The sequence below is a fragment of the Pyrgilauda ruficollis genome, unplaced genomic scaffold (assembly GCF_017590135.1).
Source record: "Pyrgilauda ruficollis isolate IOZ18807 unplaced genomic scaffold, ASM1759013v1 scaffold4, whole genome shotgun sequence".
Taxonomy (NCBI): Eukaryota; Metazoa; Chordata; class Aves; order Passeriformes; family Passeridae; genus Pyrgilauda; species Pyrgilauda ruficollis.
This window is the reverse complement of record NW_024525489.1, coordinates 11,188,494-11,211,895: the sequence shown is the minus strand read 5'-3', so window position 1 is coordinate 11,211,895 and position 23,402 is coordinate 11,188,494. Positions and strand designations below refer to the sequence as shown.

The 23,402-nt window shown below is 33.4% G+C and overlaps 1 protein-coding gene across 1 annotated transcript in view; it reads left to right on the top strand.

Annotated features, from left to right (window-relative positions):
* DNAH8 (dynein axonemal heavy chain 8) overlaps positions 1 to 23,402 on the top strand; it is a 112,120-nt gene that overhangs the window by 34,092 nt on the left and 54,626 nt on the right. The window contains exons 27-49 of the mRNA XM_041477031.1: positions 1,427 to 1,531; positions 2,499 to 2,612; positions 3,158 to 3,220; positions 4,146 to 4,246; positions 5,157 to 5,294; positions 6,491 to 6,731; positions 7,742 to 7,941; positions 8,306 to 8,459; positions 8,552 to 8,715; positions 8,861 to 8,963; positions 9,516 to 9,620; positions 9,912 to 10,073; positions 11,914 to 12,138; positions 13,065 to 13,237; positions 14,899 to 15,077; positions 16,791 to 16,978; positions 17,824 to 17,910; positions 18,012 to 18,119; positions 18,912 to 19,046; positions 19,675 to 19,836; positions 20,369 to 20,615; positions 21,940 to 22,181; positions 22,264 to 22,404. Coding sequence (XP_041332965.1) covers positions 1,427 to 1,531; positions 2,499 to 2,612; positions 3,158 to 3,220; positions 4,146 to 4,246; positions 5,157 to 5,294; positions 6,491 to 6,731; positions 7,742 to 7,941; positions 8,306 to 8,459; positions 8,552 to 8,715; positions 8,861 to 8,963; positions 9,516 to 9,620; positions 9,912 to 10,073; positions 11,914 to 12,138; positions 13,065 to 13,237; positions 14,899 to 15,077; positions 16,791 to 16,978; positions 17,824 to 17,910; positions 18,012 to 18,119; positions 18,912 to 19,046; positions 19,675 to 19,836; positions 20,369 to 20,615; positions 21,940 to 22,181; positions 22,264 to 22,404 — 3,537 coding nt within the window. The remainder of the gene's footprint in view (positions 1 to 1,426; positions 1,532 to 2,498; positions 2,613 to 3,157; positions 3,221 to 4,145; positions 4,247 to 5,156; positions 5,295 to 6,490; positions 6,732 to 7,741; positions 7,942 to 8,305; positions 8,460 to 8,551; positions 8,716 to 8,860; positions 8,964 to 9,515; positions 9,621 to 9,911; positions 10,074 to 11,913; positions 12,139 to 13,064; positions 13,238 to 14,898; positions 15,078 to 16,790; positions 16,979 to 17,823; positions 17,911 to 18,011; positions 18,120 to 18,911; positions 19,047 to 19,674; positions 19,837 to 20,368; positions 20,616 to 21,939; positions 22,182 to 22,263; positions 22,405 to 23,402) is intronic.

Below are 23,402 nucleotides of genomic sequence, written 5' to 3'. Positions count from 1 at the left end.
TAAGTATTTGGTATTTGCTATCACTCTCTGAAACCGTCAGTTTAATAGAACAATTAATTAATTCAATTATGTAGAGGTAAACTGCGGAAATACAGCTGCCTTCTTAAGTGTGTATCAAGTATGTTAGAAAGTCTTAGCCTTACACCAAATAGAAGAACATGAACAATAATTTAAACATTTAAAGTAAGATTCACATCTACTTAATGTTCTTAGTCTGTCTTTGGGATATGATAATCATACTCATAGCTGTTAAATAAAGCAAGCAAGAGGAACTGAGTTAATCACTGTCTACTTGCTAGGTTTTACATGTGTAGGAAATAATGCAAACTTTGTAAATAAATAAAAGGTATTAAAAAGATGAAGTATTAACATTTTGTTGTTTATTATTATTATCGTGCTTCTGCCACTTTAAGATGAATATTTAAGATAATGATCTTTCCCAAACTACTTAAATTTCTCATATCTTGTGAACATTTTTTCCTTTCTAGATTAATGTAATGGGTTCTGTCAATGTCAGTAGGGCTAGTCATGTTAACAAGTCACCCTTAGATCCTTTTTCTCGAAGAGATGAATAACCCTAGACACCAGTGCAGGCTGGGTAAAAATCAGCTTTGCAGTAAAAGAATTAAGTTCCTTTTTGAAAGTACAGCAAAGTGAACATAAGCCAGAAAAGTGCCCTTGCAACAAAGGGGTTTAGGGGTCTCCTGGGCCTTCTACAGGTTGTATTGCCAGTAGGTTGAGGGACATGATTCCCTCTGCTCTGCGATATGAGATTTATCTGGAGTGCTGTGTCCAGTGCTGGGCTTCCCATTACAAGACAGACATGGACATACTGGAGTGCGTCTGGCAAATGATGAATAAAATATGAAAATGAACTTATTTTTAAATAATGCAGTTTGTGTAGGAGGAGGATCATAAAGCAGAAGGTAAGCAAATAAATTGCAGATGAGAAAAAACAATAAGAAAGGTTCATTCCATTACAGATACATGTTCATATATTTGACAGTTGGCAAACTTAGCAAAAAAGGTTTTATAGACAATATGGCAAAATAATTATAGATGTGTAACTTAGTGTGCACAGTTATTCAGAGTTAGGGAAAATTCACCAAATTCTGCATTCAGGCGGATTGCAGATAAGTGGAATAAAATACCATAGACATGATAAAATTTTATATTTTCTGATACTAAATCTATGGTGTTTGTATATGTTTTCCTAGTATTTCATCCAAGCCATTTTTGAAGAAATAGTTTTTGCTGTTGTTGCCTAGTTCTTCATTCCTCATCCTTATTAGAAAAAAACCAAACCAAAACAGTTATGCCTAAAATATAAGAACAGATTTTCTTTGAAATGTTTCTTACAAATTTGGTCTGTGTTTCCTCAAATGAACTTATAATACATTCCTAAGTTAAATTTTTTTTCATCTAGGAAGCCTATGCCATTTTGAATACATATAATGTGGAAATTACGAAAGAGGAATCAGATGGTGTTGATTCAATGAGATATACTTATAAAAAATTAAAAGCCCAAGCTGTAAGTACATGAAATTATGTTATTTTCCATTTGTGGAAAACATTTTGATTTCTTCAGGTCATAAATGAGAGTGTGAGACTAATTGTCCATCCTCTCTGAGTTCTCACTCTTGACATCAGTTGTGCAGTAGTGTCTTAATCCACTATTAGTAGGTTCATTTTCTAATTTTATTTTTATAGACAGCTTTGATATTGTAGCTTTTAGATATATATATAAAACCTGCAAGAAAATGCTGTTTCTGCTCTCTTTCATTTCCAGTTTTTGCATCATTCTTGTCTGATCAGGGAGTTTATTACCTTTAAGTTACATTTTTCTAAGAATTGCATACTCTGCCAGTGCCCTTACCCCTAAGCAGAGATTGTACATTCACCTTTATGATTTAGGACAGTCTTATGCCTCAAAAACTCTTTGTTTACTGAGTATTTTATGTAATGAAGGCATATAGATGGAAATATGTAGATATTTTGTTGAATCTATTAAGTTACTTCCTCTTCCATAGGTTAATCACTCAGGAATGGACTCAAGAGTACATTTTACATTTTTGTGCAGCTCTTGGTTATTTCTTTCAAAATTTTGATCAAAGAAAAAGAAGTTTGTTAAAGAGAAGGCTGAGCTCTATGTGAGGAAGATGACTCTATTAGTCTGGGGTTTGAGGTTTTATGGAGGGAGGAAAGAAAAAGAATAGGATCTTGTTTCACCACCTCCTTGTAAAGAAATACATTCCTTTAAAGGCCAATGCAAGATTTTGTTATGGTTTTTGGTTGAGGTGGTTTGGTTTATCTCTCACCTTTCCTCTCAAAAATTGAATATAACACCATAAAGGGGGAAAAATGTATTTAGCTTCAAATAATCAACTTTTGTTCAAAAAATTGAGATGTTTTATTCATAATTTTGATTTATATCTAACTCAAATATCTGTTACTGATTCTTACAGAAGTAACTTTTATTTTAATCTTTTTTATGTCAGATTGTAGTTCAAGATGAGTTGGTTGAAGTTCAGCCGAAGTTTAAGAGTGAGTTGCTAGAAGCAGTTGAAGTTTTTCAGGAGGATGTGTCATGCTTTGAAACAGCGTATGAAACGGTAAATGAATTTAGTATTATTTTGGTTTGCAGGATTTGGGTGCCAGAATTTTATTCTGCTCAGCTACTAATGTTGGATGCCATGGTTGCTAAGCAGTCATCACTGTAGGTCAAACTTTTCAGTATGAAGAAATGCGCACAACTCTATAAAGAAAGAAAAGAAGTACTTGTGATGCATCTTGTAATGGAATTGTGATTATAAATTACAAATTAATTTAGAAATAGTAGTACATGTTGTGGCGTCTTTGTTCACACATCAGCATTAAAAAGGACCACTGTCCTGGTTTTGTTATTTTCAGCAAAATAAGGAAGTATGAAAAGTTAGAGCCTAATCTTATTAAGTTCAATTAAGGTAAGGGTTTTTCAATTCCATAGAAGTTACGTTTTCTTAGATTTACCACTGTAAGTATTGAATTACCAAGCTACATGACTTGACTGGAATTTGACTAATAAAAATATGTATTCTGTAATGGTCTGTAAATATAGAGTGGCTTTCAGTCACTTTGAGAATTAATATTCCATTTTTGTTAATTGTTTATTTGATAGGAAGGGCCTATGGTTCCAAACATTCCACCTCAGGAAGCCAGTAAGAGGCTGCAGATCTTTCAGGTGAGAAAGTAAACTGTTTGCAACTAATTAATTAAATTTGCTCTTGATAATTAATTAAATTTGTTCTTGTTTCCAAATTATAATTTGGATGTTACTTATAATATTATATTACCTGTAGTTTGTCTCACACAATGTTTTCCTTAATGTGGAAGGATTGATTGATTGATTGATCTGTAACCTTTCTTCACTCTTCATATTTTGTGAGGAGAAATTGTCAATTTGAAGTAATAAAAGCAGTAAAATAGGGAAGAGTCAATTATGACACCTTGATAATGGCTGAAAATAAGCCAGGATACAAAGCTGTCATGAGCCAATTTTGTAATCTTTTAAAGATCACATTTTTCATTAGATAGCTGTCTTTCAACTTGTTATGAACCTTAATTCATAGGTCCAGGAGCAGTATTTTCTCTAGTTTTAATCCTTCTTTTTTTCTGCAAGTTATAGTAACTTGAACAGTACTTTTGTCAGTCTAAAATATTGTATAGATTGTATAAAGTGAATTTTGAGTCTGTGAAAAGAACTGAGTGACTAAGAGAAGGTGCTTAACACTTCTAATGCATCTAACATGTACTGAAAATGGAATGACTCTGGTTATATTTGCTGTGTTTCTTATTTTCCCAAGAGAATGCCCTGTACTTTTGGATACTAGTTGCGAAAATCATTCTTCTTTCCATTTTTCTATGGTGATTATATTCTTTTGGACAGCAGTTAGACTTTAAAAGTATTTTTGTTATTTGGCACTCTGGTGTTTTTCTTCAAACTATATATTTGTTTAGATCAAAAATATTTTCAGATATTTTGCATATACTTCTAATAGACATAGTAGAAGTTTGAAACAGTTCAATGATTGTATTTTAGATAATTTAAAGTTAAAATTAATAAACTTGTATTTTCATTTGGTCTGTATGAAACACAACTTAATCAGGCTAACTTTGAGGAGCTGTGGAGAAAGTTTATCACGTACTCGTCTGGTGAACGGTTGTTTGGATTGCCTGTCACAGAGTATGACATTTTGCATAAAGTCAGGTAACTGTGGAAATATAATTGCCTTAAGGATATTATTAAGTATGTTAGAAAGTCTTTGACTTACACCAAAGGCAGAAATATTACAATAAGCAAGTTTTCCATTGCCTTGAATAAATAAATAAGTTTTTTTCTTCTGTTCTAATGAATTTGTTTATTCTAATTTGTTAACATTGAATTTGTTAATTTTGAAAAAATTAATTATTTATTATTGTAACAGAATGATACCACATTATTTTACTGTGTATAAATACTATATAATGCAGCAATATGCCCTGTTATAGACTTAAATAGAAGTAAAAAAAATATTTATATATTAAGATATGGTAGAAAGTGAGGAAGAAAATATAAGGAAAGATAATTCTATTGTGATAGAAGAAAAATTTAACTACAGCTTTTATAAAAGTCTGAATTATTTGAGCAGATGTACAAATGATGATCAGATTCTAAAGTTTTTGCTCCAGTCATTTCAATAGTTTGATGATGATTCACACCAGAGGAGGATCTCACTGTTTCTGTCTGGTTTTAGATCAGAGTTTCAGTTCAGATTCAGTGAGTGCATCTAAGTAATTGACAGGTTTTTTCTACCTGCCATGCTCTGCTTTGCCCTGCAGAGCCAGCTCAGGGCAGATGACCTATGTTTCGTTTGGACTAAGGGGAGTTTTGGAGAACCAGGCAAAAGCAAAACTTCCTCCAGATATATTTAGTGTGGATGTTAGGTCCTTAGCACAAACTATCTGCCCTTTTTTTGTGGATTCTTTTTGATGAAGTATTCTTTTCTACATTAAAAAACATACTCTAATTGTCTACCCCTATTTTTTGTATTATTATTTCATATATCATATATTTAAATACTGTGAGGTATCCAGAGAGTGGATTGAAATTATTGGCATAATTGCTTCTTTTTTTCCAGGAAGGAGATAGGCTTGCTTCAGAAATTGTATGGATTATATGATACTGTAATAAGCACTATTGATGGTTACTATGACATACTTTGGACAGAGATAGATATTGAAAAAATCACTAATGAACTTATGGATTATCAAACCAGGTATGTTTAACGTATGAATAGTAACAGATGTTAAGTGCATTAAGATTTAGGTGAGTTCAGCAAAGCCATTTATATATTTATCAAAACCTCCATGAATAAGGTTTGTTGTAAAGAGTAAGATTATTCAAGAAGGAATGAATTACCACCATACTTCTAGTTAAGCAGCCTTTTTCCTGTAGCTTTGATAACTTAAGGGCATGCGATCTGTCGAAGTGCCGATCTCATTAGCTAAACCAGCCGAAAGGTTAGGAGGACTGAAATTTTATTTGTAAAAGGCAAGTTCTTCAGCTGGGATGATTAGCCCATTGATTTTAAGTTTTGCATCCAAGAATAATGGGCACAAAATTCTTTCTCCCTCAGAGAAAGGCAGGCAGATGTTGAACATCCAGTTTGACATCAATCGGGGACCTAGCCAACACGAACATACTGACAACCACCCAGCACTGACATAGCTCTAAGCCACACACATGCTGCTGTATTGTTCCTGATTACTGGGAATATGAAATCATATCAGTGGGAGGTAGAGAAATATGTGTTCATGGATGCAAAACCAAAGATTTATTGTTTTTTCCTCATAAGATAAACTTTACCATGTGCAGTAGGGTATTCCTGTGGTAAGTTCTTGGTGTGTTGGCTCTTTAAAAGTGTGGTCAAAGAGGTAGATATTTATTTAACTGTTCTCAGGCTTTATTCCACACTAGAAATATGTAGTTTTCATTAGTGAATGGTTTCAGAACTATTAACCAAAAGTGGAGGAGGCAGTCATGTTTATCTCATTTTCATGTCTTTCTCCAAATTGGTGTGTAAGTACCATGTCTATTGAATTGAAGTAAATGTTATATTTGTAAAATGATTTAATATGTGAAATGTAACTAATTTAATATTTTTCTTTTTTTTTTCTTTACCAATAAAGAGTTTCTGATGATAAGCAGGAGATAACTATGTTTTAACAGAAACTGCAGCATTTTTTATTTCCTTTATTTTCAGGGGAAATATCAGTGTTTGACACTATTAAATATTGTGATTTTAAGTAGGGCAATTGTATTAGTTTTTCCTAAACAGATAGGCTAGCTGACATAGGAAATGTTGACCTTAATACAACCCACTTCGTATCTCCTTGTTTGAACTCTTGATTAAACAATTCTATTTTTGACAGAAGGGACATTTACTACTGTATCACTTTAATTTAACTGCAGGTGCCGTAGACTACCTAAAGGTCTCCACCACTGGCAAGCATTTTCAGATCTCAAGAAAAGAATTGAGGATTTTATCGAGTGTTGTTCTTTGCTGGAAATGATGTCTGACAAAGCAATGAAGCAAAGACACTGGGATCGTATTTCTGAAACAACAGGGCATCCTTTTGATGTAGAATCTGAGACCTTTTGCCTTCGAAACATCATGGAAGCACCAATTCTTCAAAATAAAGAAGATATTGAGGTAGGTACATATGTCTTTCCCCTCCCTGTTCCTTTTCTATTGTCAGCAAAAATAATGTGATTGCTTATAAAACGGTTACTCTCTTTTAAAATAATTACTTCATTACATTCTTTGACTCTCAATCAGACCATACTGGTTTAAAACAATCTGTGTTTTATTGAGAAGCTCTTATCAATGTGAGCAAATGTAGAGGTAGCAGCTGGAATCTCTAGACCCTTGTTTTTAGATAATCTCTTCACATTCCTCCTCCCATTATTTTTTATGATTTTCTTATCTCTTTGTAAGCAGGAAAAAATCCTCAAACAAAACTTTAAATGGTCATGGTCACCTAATTTTTTACCTCTGTTGTTGCTTTATAGTTTTGTAGGTAAATCAGAAATTTTAGATGAGGACTTCATGCTTAAGAATATCTAATATTAAAACATTTTCTAGATTATTAGAAGTAATCTTTTGATTATTCTGCCTTCTTTTGAAGCACACAGCTTCAAAAAAAAAAATGACCACCCTCTATAACTTGTGAAAACTCAGTGGAGTTTCCATTTTTCATATGGTAAATATGTATGCAAAAACTTATTATATCTATACTTGATTTATATGGAAGCATTCCAAGGTGATCTGGTTAATTTTTAATTAAGCTCTGATTTGAATAGAATGTTGGACTTGACCTTTCCAACTTAAACTATTCTTAGATTCTGTGACTCTATAAACTGAAATGTGGTAAGAGTCAGAGTTCATCTGGTGACGAGTCTAATCACTACCCCTCCTCAGCCTTGCAAAACTTATGATCCAAAAATCTTTTTTACACAGAAATAATAAAATGTGAAGCCACAGAAAATACATATCCATCCATTTCCATAAGTGATTTTTTCAGGTATCCATACAAGTAATTTGAGTGAGTAATATTCATAGTATGATATTTGCATTTTTTAATATTCTATGATTGGATGTGCAGTATTAGGAAATTCATTTCATGAGACTGGAGAGCCTAAAAAGGGGTTCTTTCTTTGCAGGATATATGCATATCTGCTATGAAGGAAAAGGATATAGAAGCCAAACTGCATCAAGTGGCTGAAACCTGGGGAGGCCAAAATCTGAGCTTTTCACTGTTCAAAGCAAGAGGAGAGTTACTATTAAAGGGAACTGAATCAGCAGAAATTATGATATTGATGGAGGACAGTTTAATGATTCTGGATTCTCTACTGTCCAATAGGTACTTGGCATTGTTCATGTATGGCATTTTCAGAAATACACTGCAATAGTAACAATACTATTATTGAGCTAAATTAACAGTAAATTTGAATTAAATGTTTTTTTTTAATGAAACAAAATATTACAAAGCCTAATGAAAAACCTCCATATGAGAAAGACTTCAATAAATATTCAGTTAAGACAATGTCCATCTCAGTATACTTGAATGTAACCAAGCTGATAAAATCTTGCTATAATGTTGTTCTTGTTCTAAGTGAAACAAGAGCTAGTTTGTTATGGGTTTGGAGATTTTTCACCATTGTAAGTATTTATTTTATAATAGCTTTATTTAGAATTAAATAGTTTATACTCCTCTCCACTTATAGATACAATACGGCATTTAAAAAGCAAATTCAGAACTGGGTTTCTAAACTAAGCAACTCTTCACATATAATTGAAGAATGGCTGGTTGTGCAGAACCTCTGGATTTATCTTGAAGCTGTTTTTGTAGCAGGAGATATTGCAAAAGAGTTACCCCAGGTAAACTTTACAATGCTCGCCTAATATTGTGTACTGAAAGATTTCTGTGCAATAATTTTCAGTGGATTATGCGTTGGTTTTTCTATATATAGGAAGCAAAGCGTTTTCAGAATATTGACAAATCATGGGTAAAAATAATGCAACGAGCTCATGAAAACCCAAATGTAGTTGCCTGCTGTGTTGGAGATGATACTATGGAGCAACTTCTCCCTTATTTACATGAACAGTTGGAAGTATGTCAGAAATCACTTACAGGGTATGAATTGTTCGATTTTTACTGCTTTACTATATTGTAAATAATTTCTATGAACCATTAATTGTATTTCAGTCTTACTTACACCCCTATGTAGAAAAAATTACAACCTGAAATGGTTTAATGAAAATCTTGTTCAATTTTAAAGATATTTAGAGAAGAAAAGACTGCTGTTTCCAAGATTCTTTTTTATTTCTGATCCTGCACTTGTTGAAATTCTTGGACAAGCAAGTGATTCTCATACAATTCAGGTATAAACTTAATGATTTTTTTCTACTTATAAAAAAAATAGAATACAGAGGAGCATTTAATAAAATGGGATGCAAACATTTTCTTTTTATAAAGTTTGATTGAGAAATAATTTGGTTTCTTGCTCTTGACTCTTTAAAAATATGTGAAATGGATCCCTTTAATTCAAAACAATCTTCAGAATTCAGAACACTAGAACATGGTTTGATCAAGTCATTTACTGGTGGTTCCTTTCCCAGCTAAACTAATAAAAGGACCCTGTGAGTCTTTCCTGCTTTGCATATTGCAAAATTCTTCCAGCCATTGTGGATTGTTACTGAGGGTCAGTTAAGATAAGCCAGTTGATCTCTGCTGGATTATCCCTGCAAACTGTGAAAATAGAGTAGACAGAGATAAAATTCTACACAAACATTTCTGTAATTGCTACATACAGAGGGTCAGAAATTAATCTGTAGGTTCAGATGAATTTTGCAGGATAACCTTATTTGAGGGTTTTTTTTCTGTTTGGTAATACTAAATATTTACATTTAATAACTTCCGAATTATCCTTACAGCCACATCTGACTTCCATATCTGACAACATAAATGAAGTAGAGTTTCACGCAAAGGATTATGATCGTATACTGGCAGTCATATCAAGAGAAGGAGAAAAAATATCAGTAATTATCGGATTTCTTTTTTCTAGAAACATTAATAGATAAATAATTTTATTATTGAACATATAAGATGTATTAAGGTGAATTACTGTTAATTACAAATAAATATTTCAAGGATTTTTGTTAAGAAGACTAGAATATGTCTTCATGAAATAAATTGTTTGGATATGAATTGAAGTAAAATCTGTAGCTGTCATGAATAGAAATTTATTAACTATGTAGTAACTCATATTCTTGAGCAGAATGTTGGTAAATATGTTCTATTTTATACATTTACTTTCATTAATTTTACAGCTGGACACTCCAGTGGTTGCAAAAGGACCAGTAGAAATTTGGTTGAAGAGTTTATTGCAAATGCAGCAGAAGTCATTGCATGGCATAATTAGGGCAGCATTTTACCAAATTAGTGACCCAGGATATCAGTTGTTGAATTTTCTTAATCAGTTCCCAGCACAGGTAAGAATATGAGATGTGGACGTGTGTCTGCAGTCTGGGTTGTGTCTGGGGGCAGGTGGAAGGTAAGGAGCACGTGGGATTTCCTGTATGAGGAAGTTTTCATAGAAGAAACAAGGGGAAGGATCTGGTTAGCAGAAGGTAATCCTAAATCACTTTGATTTTGATACCCGGTATATAGCATCATATTTTTTTGCCATCTGCTTTAAATTTAGGTTTTTTTCAGTTCTCTTGGAGAATATAAAGTAGAGCTTATATTTTCTGTAACGGATTTTTAATCCCTTTCAGCTGCAAATAAAATTGCATGTGTAGATTGATCTATCTCATAATTTAAGATTGTAAGAGCTATGATTATGATTATTTTTCTCATAATTTACAATATTTACCTCATAGTTCGTATATTTGTCACTATGATAATGCAGTCATAGTACAAGGCTATGTTGAAAGATTCTAGAAACTCCTCCATCTTACTGATAATTCATAAATTTCATTTAAAATTATTGAACTGTTTCCCATTCTGTATGAATTCTGAATCTGTAATTTGCTGACTGGTACAGTGCTGGGTGTAATTTTTAATAAAAATTCTACAGATATTTAAACTAGCTATTATGTTGCTATTTTTTAAAAAAATCAATACATTTAAATATTTAATAGAATTATCATAAAGCTCTATTTATTATGTAATTGGGTATTGTCTCAGCAGTGTTTATTTGAAAATTTTTCCTACCTTAAAAAAATAAGGACTGTCTTGTTTCATGTCAGACATTTTGATGTGGTTTTACTACCATCTGCAAAGATCTTTTCTCACATCTTGCTGATTTCTTATGCAAGAAAGAAGATCTTGCTGAGTTCTTATGTTCAAAAAATTGTGTTGGAAGGGTTTGGCCAAGGAATTTTTACAAAGAAAAGCTGTGTTACAGAAGGAGTTGGGCAAAATACTGACAAATTAAATGTTTCCTTCAAACTGCCTTTTTTCCTGGCTCAGAAACTGCAGTTATAGATAGCATGATAGTCACATCCAAATATTAATGTTATTTATTTTTTGTTTTCCTTTGAATAATTGGTCATTCTAAAATTTGTCTTTTTTAGACTCTACATATGATAGCTCACCATTTAAAATAATGAGGCTGTCTTCCAATACACAAACTTGTAACCATGAACTCACTACAGTTATAGGGAGCCAGAAAAGTAGGAAGAGATGATTACTGACATTTTTAGGGCTTGGTGCTTTGTGAATATAAAAATGTGGGTAATAAAGGGATACAGAGATTGTCTGTCATTTTTTGTTGTGGGTGTTGTAAAACAAAACCAATCTGAAACAGTAATTTATGTACAACATCCTATAACTCTTTAGATTTATATGGAAGCAAAATAACTTGTAGTTCAATGTGCTCTAGGCTTTACTCTGGGCATGACAGAATGTTAGAAGGCAAACCATCCCATGTTCAGTGAAAATTCCCAGCAATTTAATGTTCTTTAATTACAAGTTACAAATTGGGAATGGAAAATTTTCAGAAGATCTCCCCCCAGAGCCAGTTTAGGTCTGTATTACTGGAGTCCTCTAAAGGATTAGAAGGGAAACTGACACTAGTCCTTAGTTTAAGTGTATCTCACAATGTGACAAATTTTTGTAAAATTTGAAATGCTTTCTCAGCAGGTTGTGCAGCAGAGCCAATTAATTCAACCAAGGTGACCTGGTGGGATAGAGTCATGTTGGATGTAGTGATATTTTGGAGCTGTCTACACCATAATTTATGATTCCTGTAATAACTAAGCCTTCTGTAACACAGCTAGAGTTCAACAAGTGATGAGTTTGTATATTTTTCATGTATTACATTTTTAGGTTGGATTACTGGGAATTCAGATATTGTGGACACGTGATGGAGAAGAAGCTCTACGCAATGCTAAGGATGACAAAAAAATCATGGATGTAACCAATGCTAGATTTCTGGATATTCTGAATACATTGATTGGCCAGACCACACAGGATCTTTCCAAGTTTGAGAGAGTGAAATTTGAAACACTTATTACCATACATGTGCATCAGCGTGATATTTTTGATGACTTGGTATAGATTTTGATTTCTGACAACTAAATGCATTTTCTATCATAATACTCTTTCTTATGTGTGGTAGCTACAATTACATGTGTATGCATATGTAAGAAATGTCCATAATCTCACCACAGTAAAAATAATACAATTTTGCTTAAAATAAAATAACATTAGTTCTGTCGACTAAATATTTTCGCCAAATGTTTACACTTTTCCTAGAATATTTAAATTTTACATGTCTTCCTATAGAGCTTTTTTTTGATAGACAAAACAAAGTATTTCCTTTCTTTGGAAAAAGTTGGACTACTCTTAGTTACATAACTTAAGAAGCTGAGACTGCTGAGGGTAACTGTAACATCATTTCCTCATGACTTTACAGAATCTCAGCTGGCACACGGCTGCATGTTCCTAAGGAGACTACATAGAACTCAAACAAACAACCCACTAAAATCATCAGATGCAATCCTACACTTGAACTTTGGGGACTGTGCTAAATTGTTACCGTTCCTTCATTCTTTGGGGAATGGCATCATTCAACACTGTCCCTCACATATTTCCAGAGGCTGTTTAGGTTTTACAGCATTTTCTTCTCTGCCTCAGTCCTTTCCTCATCACATCCTTTGCTGCAATGTGTTTGGAGGATTTAGCAGTATGCTATTTGCATTTCTCACTTGGAAAGTGGACTGCCCTACCAAAGCAGTTTCAGATTTATTTGACAACACAGATGTTGGGATGATTGGGTTAAGCCGTCAGGAGGTTTTTTTAATATCAGTTTAGCATACGTCCTAACATGTTATATCATGCTTATTGTATATAAGTTTACTTACACAGGAACTAAGTAATCACTCATTATTCACATACAAATAAGCATTTTATCACAGTTGGTAAAGGCAGTATGTGTAGATGCTTGGTTATAACACATACTTTTACTTTCTTTTAAGGTAAAAATGAACATCAAATCACCAACTGATTTTGAGTGGTTAAAGCAGTCTAGATTCTACTATAAAGAGGATTATGATCAAGTCATCGTAGGAATTACAGATGTTGATTTTATTTACCAAAATGAATTTCTGGGTTGCACTGATCGTCTGGTTATAACACCTCTTACAGACAGGTTAGAAAGCAATTATAGATAAGGAATACTTTTAATATCTATAGTGTTTATTTAATATTTATTTCTAAAGAGACACACTCTGAGTTAAGTACAGTGTGGACTGAAAGCATTCTCATACATTTGCTTAATATACTCTTTTAGAAAAGGTAAAATAGAGTCTTGCTACTCTGTACACTTACTAATTCCTTTATCACTGCCTTCATCACAGTCTTTAAAATAACATTTAATAACAGAAATTCATTGTTTTAAGGTTATATAGTAACATATAGTTTAGCAGTATACTGAAGAGAAGTTTAGGTCAAATATTTCAAATTTTGTAATAAGAGATTCTATGACTTCTTTGAAAGTCTAAGAAAAAGCTGTGTGCACTCACCTTTCTTCTTCTGTGACCAAGCAAGTAAATGGTCATTTTGTTTCAAATGTGGCTTAACAAAGAACTGTATTTCCTTTTTCCTCTTGGGAATATCTTTGCTTCCTTCCCTGTCCAAATTATTTCTCCCTTTGATCCTTTCTTGAGATATCATTTTAAACCAAATGAAAAAATAGAAGACCAAGAGATACTTCACTTGCAAAAAGATCCCTTCGAGGAATAAAAACTACTTTCAATCTACAATCATTTACTTTGATATCTGTGTGGTGTATGTGCTTCTATGACTTTTTAAATACTTTTATTTCTCCAGAAGAGGTAGAGCTGCTATTGTGACAATATAGAAAGTTCAGTAGATTTCTGCAGTGAACTGTATTGCCCTCAGTAACTGAGTATTTTTGATGTGAAATTGTTAAACTCTACCCCAAAATTGATGGAAGTAGAATGGCAAAGAGAAAGCCTTCCTGTCACTTCGGAGCTCCTTATTGTATAGAAAGCAAGAAAGTTCCTGCAGTGCAAGTTGGGCATAATAAATTACAGTGATTCAAACTAAATTGAGGAACTAGTTACTTATAAAACTCTGTTCAATTATGGATTAAAACCAGAAGTGCTTCATTTAGAATGTGTCCAAACTGTGTTGATTTGACAATGAAGATACTCCATTGCTTAATTCCTTTAGCATTACTCTTCTATGCCTTGCCATGAATGAAAGTCATAACTAAGGTTCATGTATAAGTAAAACTGTAATCTAGACCTTTTAAGACTTAAGAAAGGGGGAAAAGCTTTGGGTTCTTTTTTTCGTAGAATTGTAACTATTTCTTATGCATAGCCTGGGAAGGGGCCATGCATATATCCTTATTCTTTAACTCTTGAGGATTTAGTCAAAGGTAACATAATTAAAAGTATACAGGTTAGTATGCTGCAAAATATGATGGCATAGCAGAATTCAACAGCAGAATGTGCTCTTTACAGCTGCCAGAAAAGTTAATGAGAAATACCTTTATGGGATGTACATTGATTTTTTTACTTGTTAACACCAGGGCTTGTTTCTTTTGTTGTTTGTTTGATTTGTTGTTTTTTTTTTTCTTTTATAAGTAGTGTTTAAATGTTACATTTTGTGCCTTTTACCTTTCTGAACTTCTTGCACTGAAATCCATGGGATTGCTTTATGAAGAAGTAACATTTCAACATAGGGGCTGTAAAATCTATTACATAATTTGATCTGTATTTTATATATATATGCATTTATATATTTAATATAATTTAAGAGATTGACATCAATTTATATTTGTAGGTGCTATATAACTTTAGCACAAGCTTTGGGAATGAACATGGGAGGAGCTCCAGCAGGACCAGCTGGAACTGGTAAAACAGAAACAACAAAAGACATGGGAAAGGCTCTGGGAAAATACGTAGTAGTTTTTAACTGCTCTGATCAAATGGACTTTAGAGGTTTGGGCAGGATTTTCAAAGGTAAGATTTCTTCCTGTAGGATAGAGGAGGCTTCCACAGGTCATTTAGCAGGTGCAGGTAGAGCAGGGTGCTCACTCAGTACCTTATTTGTTTTGGGTTTTGACTGTCTCCAGGGATGGATATTCTGCAACACCTCTGCTCAAGTGTTTTGATCATTCTCATCACATTTTTTATACTTCCTCTGCCTTGGAATCTTCCACATTGAAACACATGTCCGTTGTCTTCTCTTCTTCCTCTGCACCTCTGAAAGAAGCCTGACTCTCAGTGCTTCCTGTTATCTAGCTCTCAACAGCAATAGGCTTTTCCCTTTGCTTTCTCTTCAGGCTCAGCAAATGCTGTTCTCTCAGCCTCTCCCACTGTGTCATGTCCTCCCTCCAGGCACTGACGATCACAGCAACCCCTGGGTGCACTCGTGCAAATGTACCAATGTCTCTCCCCTACTGGGAAACCCCAGTGAGCATGGTACTCCAGCTGCTGCCTCACAAGTGCTGAGTAGAGGTGAACACTGATATGCCTCACCCTGCAGGCCACGCTGTTGCCCAGTATGCAGCTGGCTTCCCTTGCTGCAAGGGCATAGTTCTGATTCATGCTTAATTAGCTGGTAAATGCACCAGCGCGTCATTTTCTGCAGAACTGCTCTGCAATGCAGTCAGCACAGAGCTTGTACTGCTGCATGGGGTTATTCTGGTCTAAGTAAGGGACTTGAACTTGACAGATTTCTGTCACCTCATTTTTCAGAGTAATGGTATTGTATGTATTGGGAAGCAAGAGATATAAAAGTGGCTAAAGCTGGGGGTTTATACACATATTGCTTATTTGAAAGTCATTAAAATTTTAGAAAATCTTTGAGTGACAAAATCCATGACAGAATGTGTTTAAAGTGATTTAGTCTTAACTGTACAACACAAATAAACCCTGAATGACTTGCATAAATTATTCACAATTAAATAGAAAGCTTTCAGTATACATGAAAGAAAAACATGGCTTGCTGGTACTTTAATATCATTTGGGAAAAAATGCTATTAGAACCTTTCTTATAAAACATTGTGAAAGGAAAAACAATTCTCTTAGGTGCTACTGCATACATGTTACTTTTCCAAACAGAAATTAGGCAGCTGTGAAAATAATCTTGTACAAAAAATATTCTTGTTATTAATACAGTACTTCTAGATTTCTCTTTCCATTTATTTTTCTTTCTCTGGGTTTCTCTCTTTCTTTCATAGACATATCCACGCTTTGAATGTTGTTAATATCCTGTAATATTATGAGAAACTTGTTTAGTGGGGACTTAAAATGGTAAAAAAAAAAAATAGTGACTTTTTGGTGACATTTAGGACTAATGTTTTGTAGCTCTAAGTCACTTATTTTTAATTTTTTAGACTAAGAGTACAGCTTTTTGCAAATAATTGAATAGTGCTCTACAATAAAAGGCTACATTCACAGAATGATCTATAAAAATATTTACCAAATGCCCAAAATATAAAAATATTTTTTCAGACTTTGATTCCCTTTTAAGCATCGCGTATAAATCAACTAATATTAATTCGGACAGATATGGAAGAAGTCAGGTGGATTGGAGGAAGATAGACCTTGGCCACAGGGCAATAAATAAAACTAGTATGATTTAATTACTTGCAGGAAAAGTCATTTAGTTCAGATATTCAAATATGCATGAAGGACAAGAGATAATATTTTTTTCTTTCCCTGCTTTAGGTCTTGCACAGTCTGGATCTTGGGGATGTTTTGATGAATTCAATCGAATTGAGTTGCCTGTCTTGTCAGTAGCAGCACAACAAATCTATATTATTTTAACAGCAAGAAAAGAAAAAAAAAAGCAGTTCATTTTTTCTGATGGAGACTGTGTGGATTTAAATCCAGAGTTTGGAATTTTTCTAACTATGGTGAGTGTAGTAATAATTTCAAAGAAGTGGCAAACCATAATACGTAGAGGTTAAGTGACACAGTGGAAATAACTGGTTTTATTAATAAAATGATGTCACTACAGAATTAAAGTGCACAAAACATAAATAATACGATTATTCATGAATGGCATGCCTTCATTTTGACTTTAATATTATGGGAAGGGTTCCTAATTATGTTCCTTCATTGCTGAATTGCTATTCACTGTGCAGACTAAGAGTTTGACCAAACTTGCAGAATTCTCTGTGCTCACTGAGAGGACTGAAACATTAATATGCTTCACTACCATATCTTTAATAATGCTAATAATAATAATGCATTAATAATTCATTAATGTTTTAATAATATTAATGCATTAATAGTTTAATAGTATTAATACTTTAACAGTATTAATGAGAAAGATACTGTAGGGAGGGGGGAGAAAAAGAACATTCACCTAAAGAAGGAGATATAAGAAATATATTTTTCAGGGACACAGGTCTTGACTAATGGGTACCTACATGGATATGTAAAAATTCTTCAGTCTCCTGTAATATTAACTTTCAGGATATGCTGTCTTGTGGCCATAGGATTCTTGAGGCTTCATAGCACTATTTCCTGTAATCTCATGGGCAGGAAATTTTACAGGGTATGTTTCCTAATGCCAAGGCAGATGGCAATCCAAGATTACTTTATGGGAGATTAAAATTACAGTAATTGATAGGCAAGACTTCTAACTCCAAACTGCTCTAAGTATTTATATGTGCATTTATTTTAATTGAACAATAAAAAGGAAACTATTTTGACTATTGCAAATAATAATGATGCATTATGTTTTCTTGTTTAGAATCCTGGATATGCTGGACGTCAAGAACTACCAGAAAATCTCAAAGTACAGTTTAGAAGTGTTGCAATGATGGTTCCAGATAGACAGGTATAATGCCTGACTGAACTGAAAGGAAAAAAATGTATTTTAATTTGCTGACCTTTCTTCAGGAGAACCTAACAGAATTTCTACATATATTTGTATTTCAGATAATTATAAGGGTTAAACTTGCAAGTTATGGATTTATTGATAATGTGGTCTTGGCTAAGAAATTCTTTGTTCTTTATAAACTTTGTGAGGAACAGCTCACTAAGCAGGTAATGTTATGTATTCTTTTTTCTTTGTATTTACATAGTAAAACCTCCTACTTTTTGGGTTATGCAAATTGTTTCTGAAACATCACTTCTGTGCCTTTTACAAAATATTGAAGTACTTTAAATGTAATTTAAACAAATGCCTCTGTAAAATTTCTGAATAAATTACTACATTAATTCATGAATATGTTGTTGTATATGCACCTTTTTTGTTAAAAATTATGCTTTTTAGTTAGTTGCAAGTGCATGATGTTCTCTGTCTAAACATGTCAGCCAGACAAAAACCATCCCAGTCATACAATTTTTTTTTTGTAAGAATTATCTAGGGCTAGGCTAAGTAGTTGGAAATTGGAAAATGGAAACCGCAGGAGAAACGTCTAGTTTGATTTAAGTTGTTCATGTCCCCATAGCACTGCCTTTATCTGAAGTCTGTGCCTAAAGACGCCTTAGTTGAAAAGACATGTTCTAGAATGGAACTATCAGTTTTTTAGAACCCTGTTATTCAGAGCTATAAAATTTTGTCTATATGGCATGATAAATGGTTAAATCAATTAAATTTAAATTAGGAAAGAAAAACCTTATAGCACAAACACATCTTCCTAAAAACAGCTTTATTATCCTTCATTTATTTGAACAGAATAATTCCTAAACAGCATCAACAATTCCTATTTTAGCTACCTTTTCCAGGCAGGACAACTGCAACATACAAGTAAATATGCAAGTAGAGGTTGATATATTGATGAAATAAATCTAGAGAATTTGTGACTGATACATAAGCCTTCTTCCACTCTCTAGGTCCATTATGACTTTGGTCTGAGGAATATCCTTTCAGTACTGAGAACTCTCGGAGCTCAAAAGAGAGCCAGGCCAAACGAAGGCGAATTAAGTATTGTCATGAGAGGGTTAAGAGATATGAATCTTTCTAAGCTGGTAAGAATCTAATTTAATATTTTAGCACCATGTAGAGGCAAGCCTAATAGATATTTCATGGGTTTTGTATGAGATCAGAAAAAATCTCAAATGTTCTTTTCTTTAAAAAATGAAACATGATAACCTTCATGTTATCATTAAAAAGCATAGAAAGTTTATTAGACTTCTAAACAGTGTTCATTATACAAAGGTTCAAACAGATTAATATTAAGGCTTACCTCTGCATGTGACTTTCAGTGTACTGACTTGTGCACAGACTGACCACTGTACCATAAGTAAATTGAATAATGAGTATCCACTAAATCAGACTTTTAAAGATTTCTTTCCAGATGGGATCTTCTTTCCAATACATACTGCAAGTAGTTTAAAAATCAATTTTATAAATAGACTGCAGTGTCTACTCAGTGGGAAATTTCCTTCAATTCTGAATTTCTCTTTTGCATGGCTTGTGGATGACATTTTCAAAATGCTGTTTTCGTAGCAAGCTCTCCTGTTAGCTGTCTGTAAACATCTGTATCTTGAAAGTATGTTATTACTGCTTTTTTTTTTAAAACAGAGACTAATTTTGATTTGGAAACGTTCTTTGAATAACCATCCTTTAAACATTCCATAACATTTTTTGTTTCAGATAGATGAAGATGAGCCTTTGTTTCTGAGTCTTATCAATGATCTCTTCCCGGGGTTGCAGCTGGACAGCAGTACCTATGATGAGCTTCAGGCTGCAGTAGCTCATCAGGTTGAAGAGGCAGGATTGATTAACCATCCACCGTGGAATCTTAAGCTTGTTCAGGTAAAACTTTTTTTTCTAAAGCATTCTTCACAATCAGGAGTCAGAACAATGTGTTTGTGGCTAGACCACTGTCTTACCCAAGAGCCTGCACCCAGTTCTGGAGGAAGTGTAGTCCCTATGTTTGTTTCATATACACAGGTATTTCAGACTGTAGTAATTATTCACACTTCTGTAGTATTAATGCTTTGCTACTATTAATTTTTCCTTTTAAATAAAACAGAAAACCCTTTTTCAAATCTCGTAAAACAGTTTTCAGCTGCTTAAAAAAGTTTAGGTAAGATTTCGTTCTGTGAACCATTTATAGTATACTTGCTTAGCACTAAAAAGATTAGGAACTGAAGATATGTACTCTTCCACAAATCACTATCATTCTGCAAATGCATGCTAAATTAAATTCTGAGCATATGACTTGTATATCTAATACATCTTAATCACTACTAAGGGCAAGAAAGAAATCTTTCTAAAGCATGTGTTTATTTTTATTTTTATTTTATTTTTAAATGGAAATATTTTATTTTGATTTTGTTAATAGTTGTATGAAACTAATCTGGTACGTCATGGGTTGATGACACTTGGACCTAGTGGATCTGGAAAAACAATGGTCATAACTATATTAATGAGAGCACTCACGGAATGTGGCCAACCTCATAAGGAAATGCGCATGAACCCCAAAGCCATTACTGCTCCTCAGATGTTTGGAAAACTAGATGCTGCAACTAATGACTGGACAGATGGAATCTTTTCTACTCTGTGGAGGAAAACACTGAAAACCAAAAAGGGTATGTAAATACTTCTCATTTGGTATCATGAAAATGTATCTTGAATGATACATTGAAAAAAGCATATTGAATTCACAAATGTTCCTCTTGAGGAAAACCATAGAGGACATATGAGATGAGATTACACCTCTTAAGAAAGGACACCAGTTTAAAGATTTATTATTTCAGTAGTATATCTACATTTAAAAAAAAAAAAGATAATTTTCTTGCCACTTCTCTTCTACAGTATAGATGTGTTACTTGGAAGTTGATAAATCATAAATTAGATTAACTTATTCTAATGGCACTATCTTTATAATAATATTATTGTCATGGTTTTACATACATTGATTGCCCATATTAATATTCCAGTATTTTAGGATTGGCATACTGAAATTCCTTTTCGCAATGTTTCATTTGTATCTGAAAAAAATAAATATATTAAAGAAAGGGAATTCTTCTAGGGAACCTTCTTAGAAGGATGTTAATTTTAAAAGACAGGGGTTTTTTAATTTTAAAAGACAGAATTTCTTACATAGGAAATGCATATGTTTTCTCTATTAGAAAATTTCTGTATTCCAAATGAAGCTGGAATTCTAAAATTTAATTGCCAAAACATAGGTACTTACATCGATGTTTATATTTCAAAGTATAAGAAAAACAACCAAATTTTAAGAACAGAGGATTGTGTATAGTTCTCCTTAACTTGACAGAGATCTGTGAATATTCAATGTTTCTTGTTGAGGTTGCTCAAAGAACCCTTACTTTAGCAACAAAACAACAAATTCTCCAACCTCCCTGTGCTGCTGGAGTAGGGTTGTGGCAGGAGGAGGAAGAAGGAAGAGTTAGATTAGGTTGTAGAGAAAGAGATTGCATCTGGAGAAAGAAAATGGAGTGGGGTAAAGGTGTTCTAGGTGTTTGTCTTTGCTTCTCATCATCCAAATTTATGTTAATTTGCAATAAAACAATGTTTTCCAAGGTGACTCTGTTTGCCCATGATGGCTGACAAGTGATCTTCCAGTCTTTATCTCAACCCACAAACATTTTCACTGTATTGTCTCCTTCTGTCCTGTTGAAGGAGGGTAGAGAAAGAGAGCAGAACAGTTTCTATCTGGCAGCAAGCCAACACTATAAAGATACAATTGCACCCTCATTTGCTACCAATTTTTTCAAAAATATTTCCTTAATTAAGTATGCAATTTATTCACCATATAGATGGCAGAAATTACAATTATTAAAATAAATTTTATATGACATTTAAGTTCCAAACCATCTTTTGTACACTTATTTTCTTGATTTTTCAGCAATGTGATATGAGCTATCTCTCTTTTGATTATTTTTCCAGGTGAAAATGTGTTTCTGGTTTTAGATGGTCCTGTAGATGCAATCTGGATCGAGAATTTAAATTCAGTTTTGGATGATAACAAGACCCTCACTCTTGCAAATGGAGATCGAATCCCTATGTCTCCTTCATGTAAACTGTTATTTGAGGTCCATAACATTGAGAATGCCTCTCCAGCGACAGTTTCTCGAATGGGTATGGTCTTCATCAGTTCTTCTGTCCTCAGCTGGAGGCCAATATTGCAGGTAAGGTAATTATTGCTGGCTGCTCCTTATTATACCTTGATATACCTTTTATACAGAACATTATTGTGGATGTTTTTTTCAGGCATGGCTGAAAAAACGTACTGCTCAGGAAGCTGAACTTTTGCAAAGCTTGTATGACAGAATCTTTGAGCCAGCATATACATATATGAAACTAAACCTTAACCCCAAAATGGAGCTTCTGGAATGTAACTACATTATGCAGGTAAAAGAGATACTGTATGAGTCTGTATGAATTGACTGACAGTAGTAAAAGTGCAGGAATAGTAAGGAGAACATTTGATAGCCATAAAATTTAGCTTGAAAATATTGTCAACTAACAAAGAATATCTCAAAATCAATATTTGTTTATTGGGCAATGTAAGAGGAAGTGTGAAGATGTGCAGAAGAAAATTTTTCTTCTCTCTACTACTTCATAGTAGAGAGTGTTCTAATGACTGGAATTTGCAGGCTTCAGTAAATTTCCAGAAGCATGTATTTCATAAGCTAGTGGATTCATTTTGGTTCTTTTAGTACCGCAACATTGTCTTAAGGGTCACTATATCTCTACTGGCAGTGTCAGCAAAGAGTGGGAAGAATAATTCTATTTATCTTTTTATCTTCAGATGTAATAGGTGTTATTCTGTCCATCAGCTCTTTCAAGGTCAATGTAGTCATTTTTGCCTCTTCTTTCCTATCAGTTGGAATTCTACCTTGAGTGAAGTACAAACTGTATCAGTGATTTATTAATAATATAAATATGTGTTTGGCAGATTTTGCAAGACTGTCAGTCCTATACTGCATCTCTACAGTTGATTTGTTTATGAGTCTGTTGTCATCTGCAGATTCTAAGTTTCCAGACTTTCCATTTGTCCATGTAATCTCCCTTTTATTTTGACACAATCATAAAAAATTCGGTGGTGCCCTTGAAGAAGAGTCTAGATATGATAATGTTTTGGATAGCCCTCCAGTTTAATGTCAAACTACCAAATTTGCACCCAGTATCTTTTTATTGTTCATTAGAGAGTTAGTTTCAGATTTTCTAGATTGTGAAGTATTTTACTGCAATGTAATAGCCACAGTAAATGCTGGAGAGCTTAACTGTGCAGTATTAAATGCAAGTAGAGTATCTTTAAAGTCCCCAGGCAGAAGCAATTGAACTAACCACTTTATGATGTGCAATGCACAACATTTTTGAAAGAGGTATTATTTTTCTTCTACATT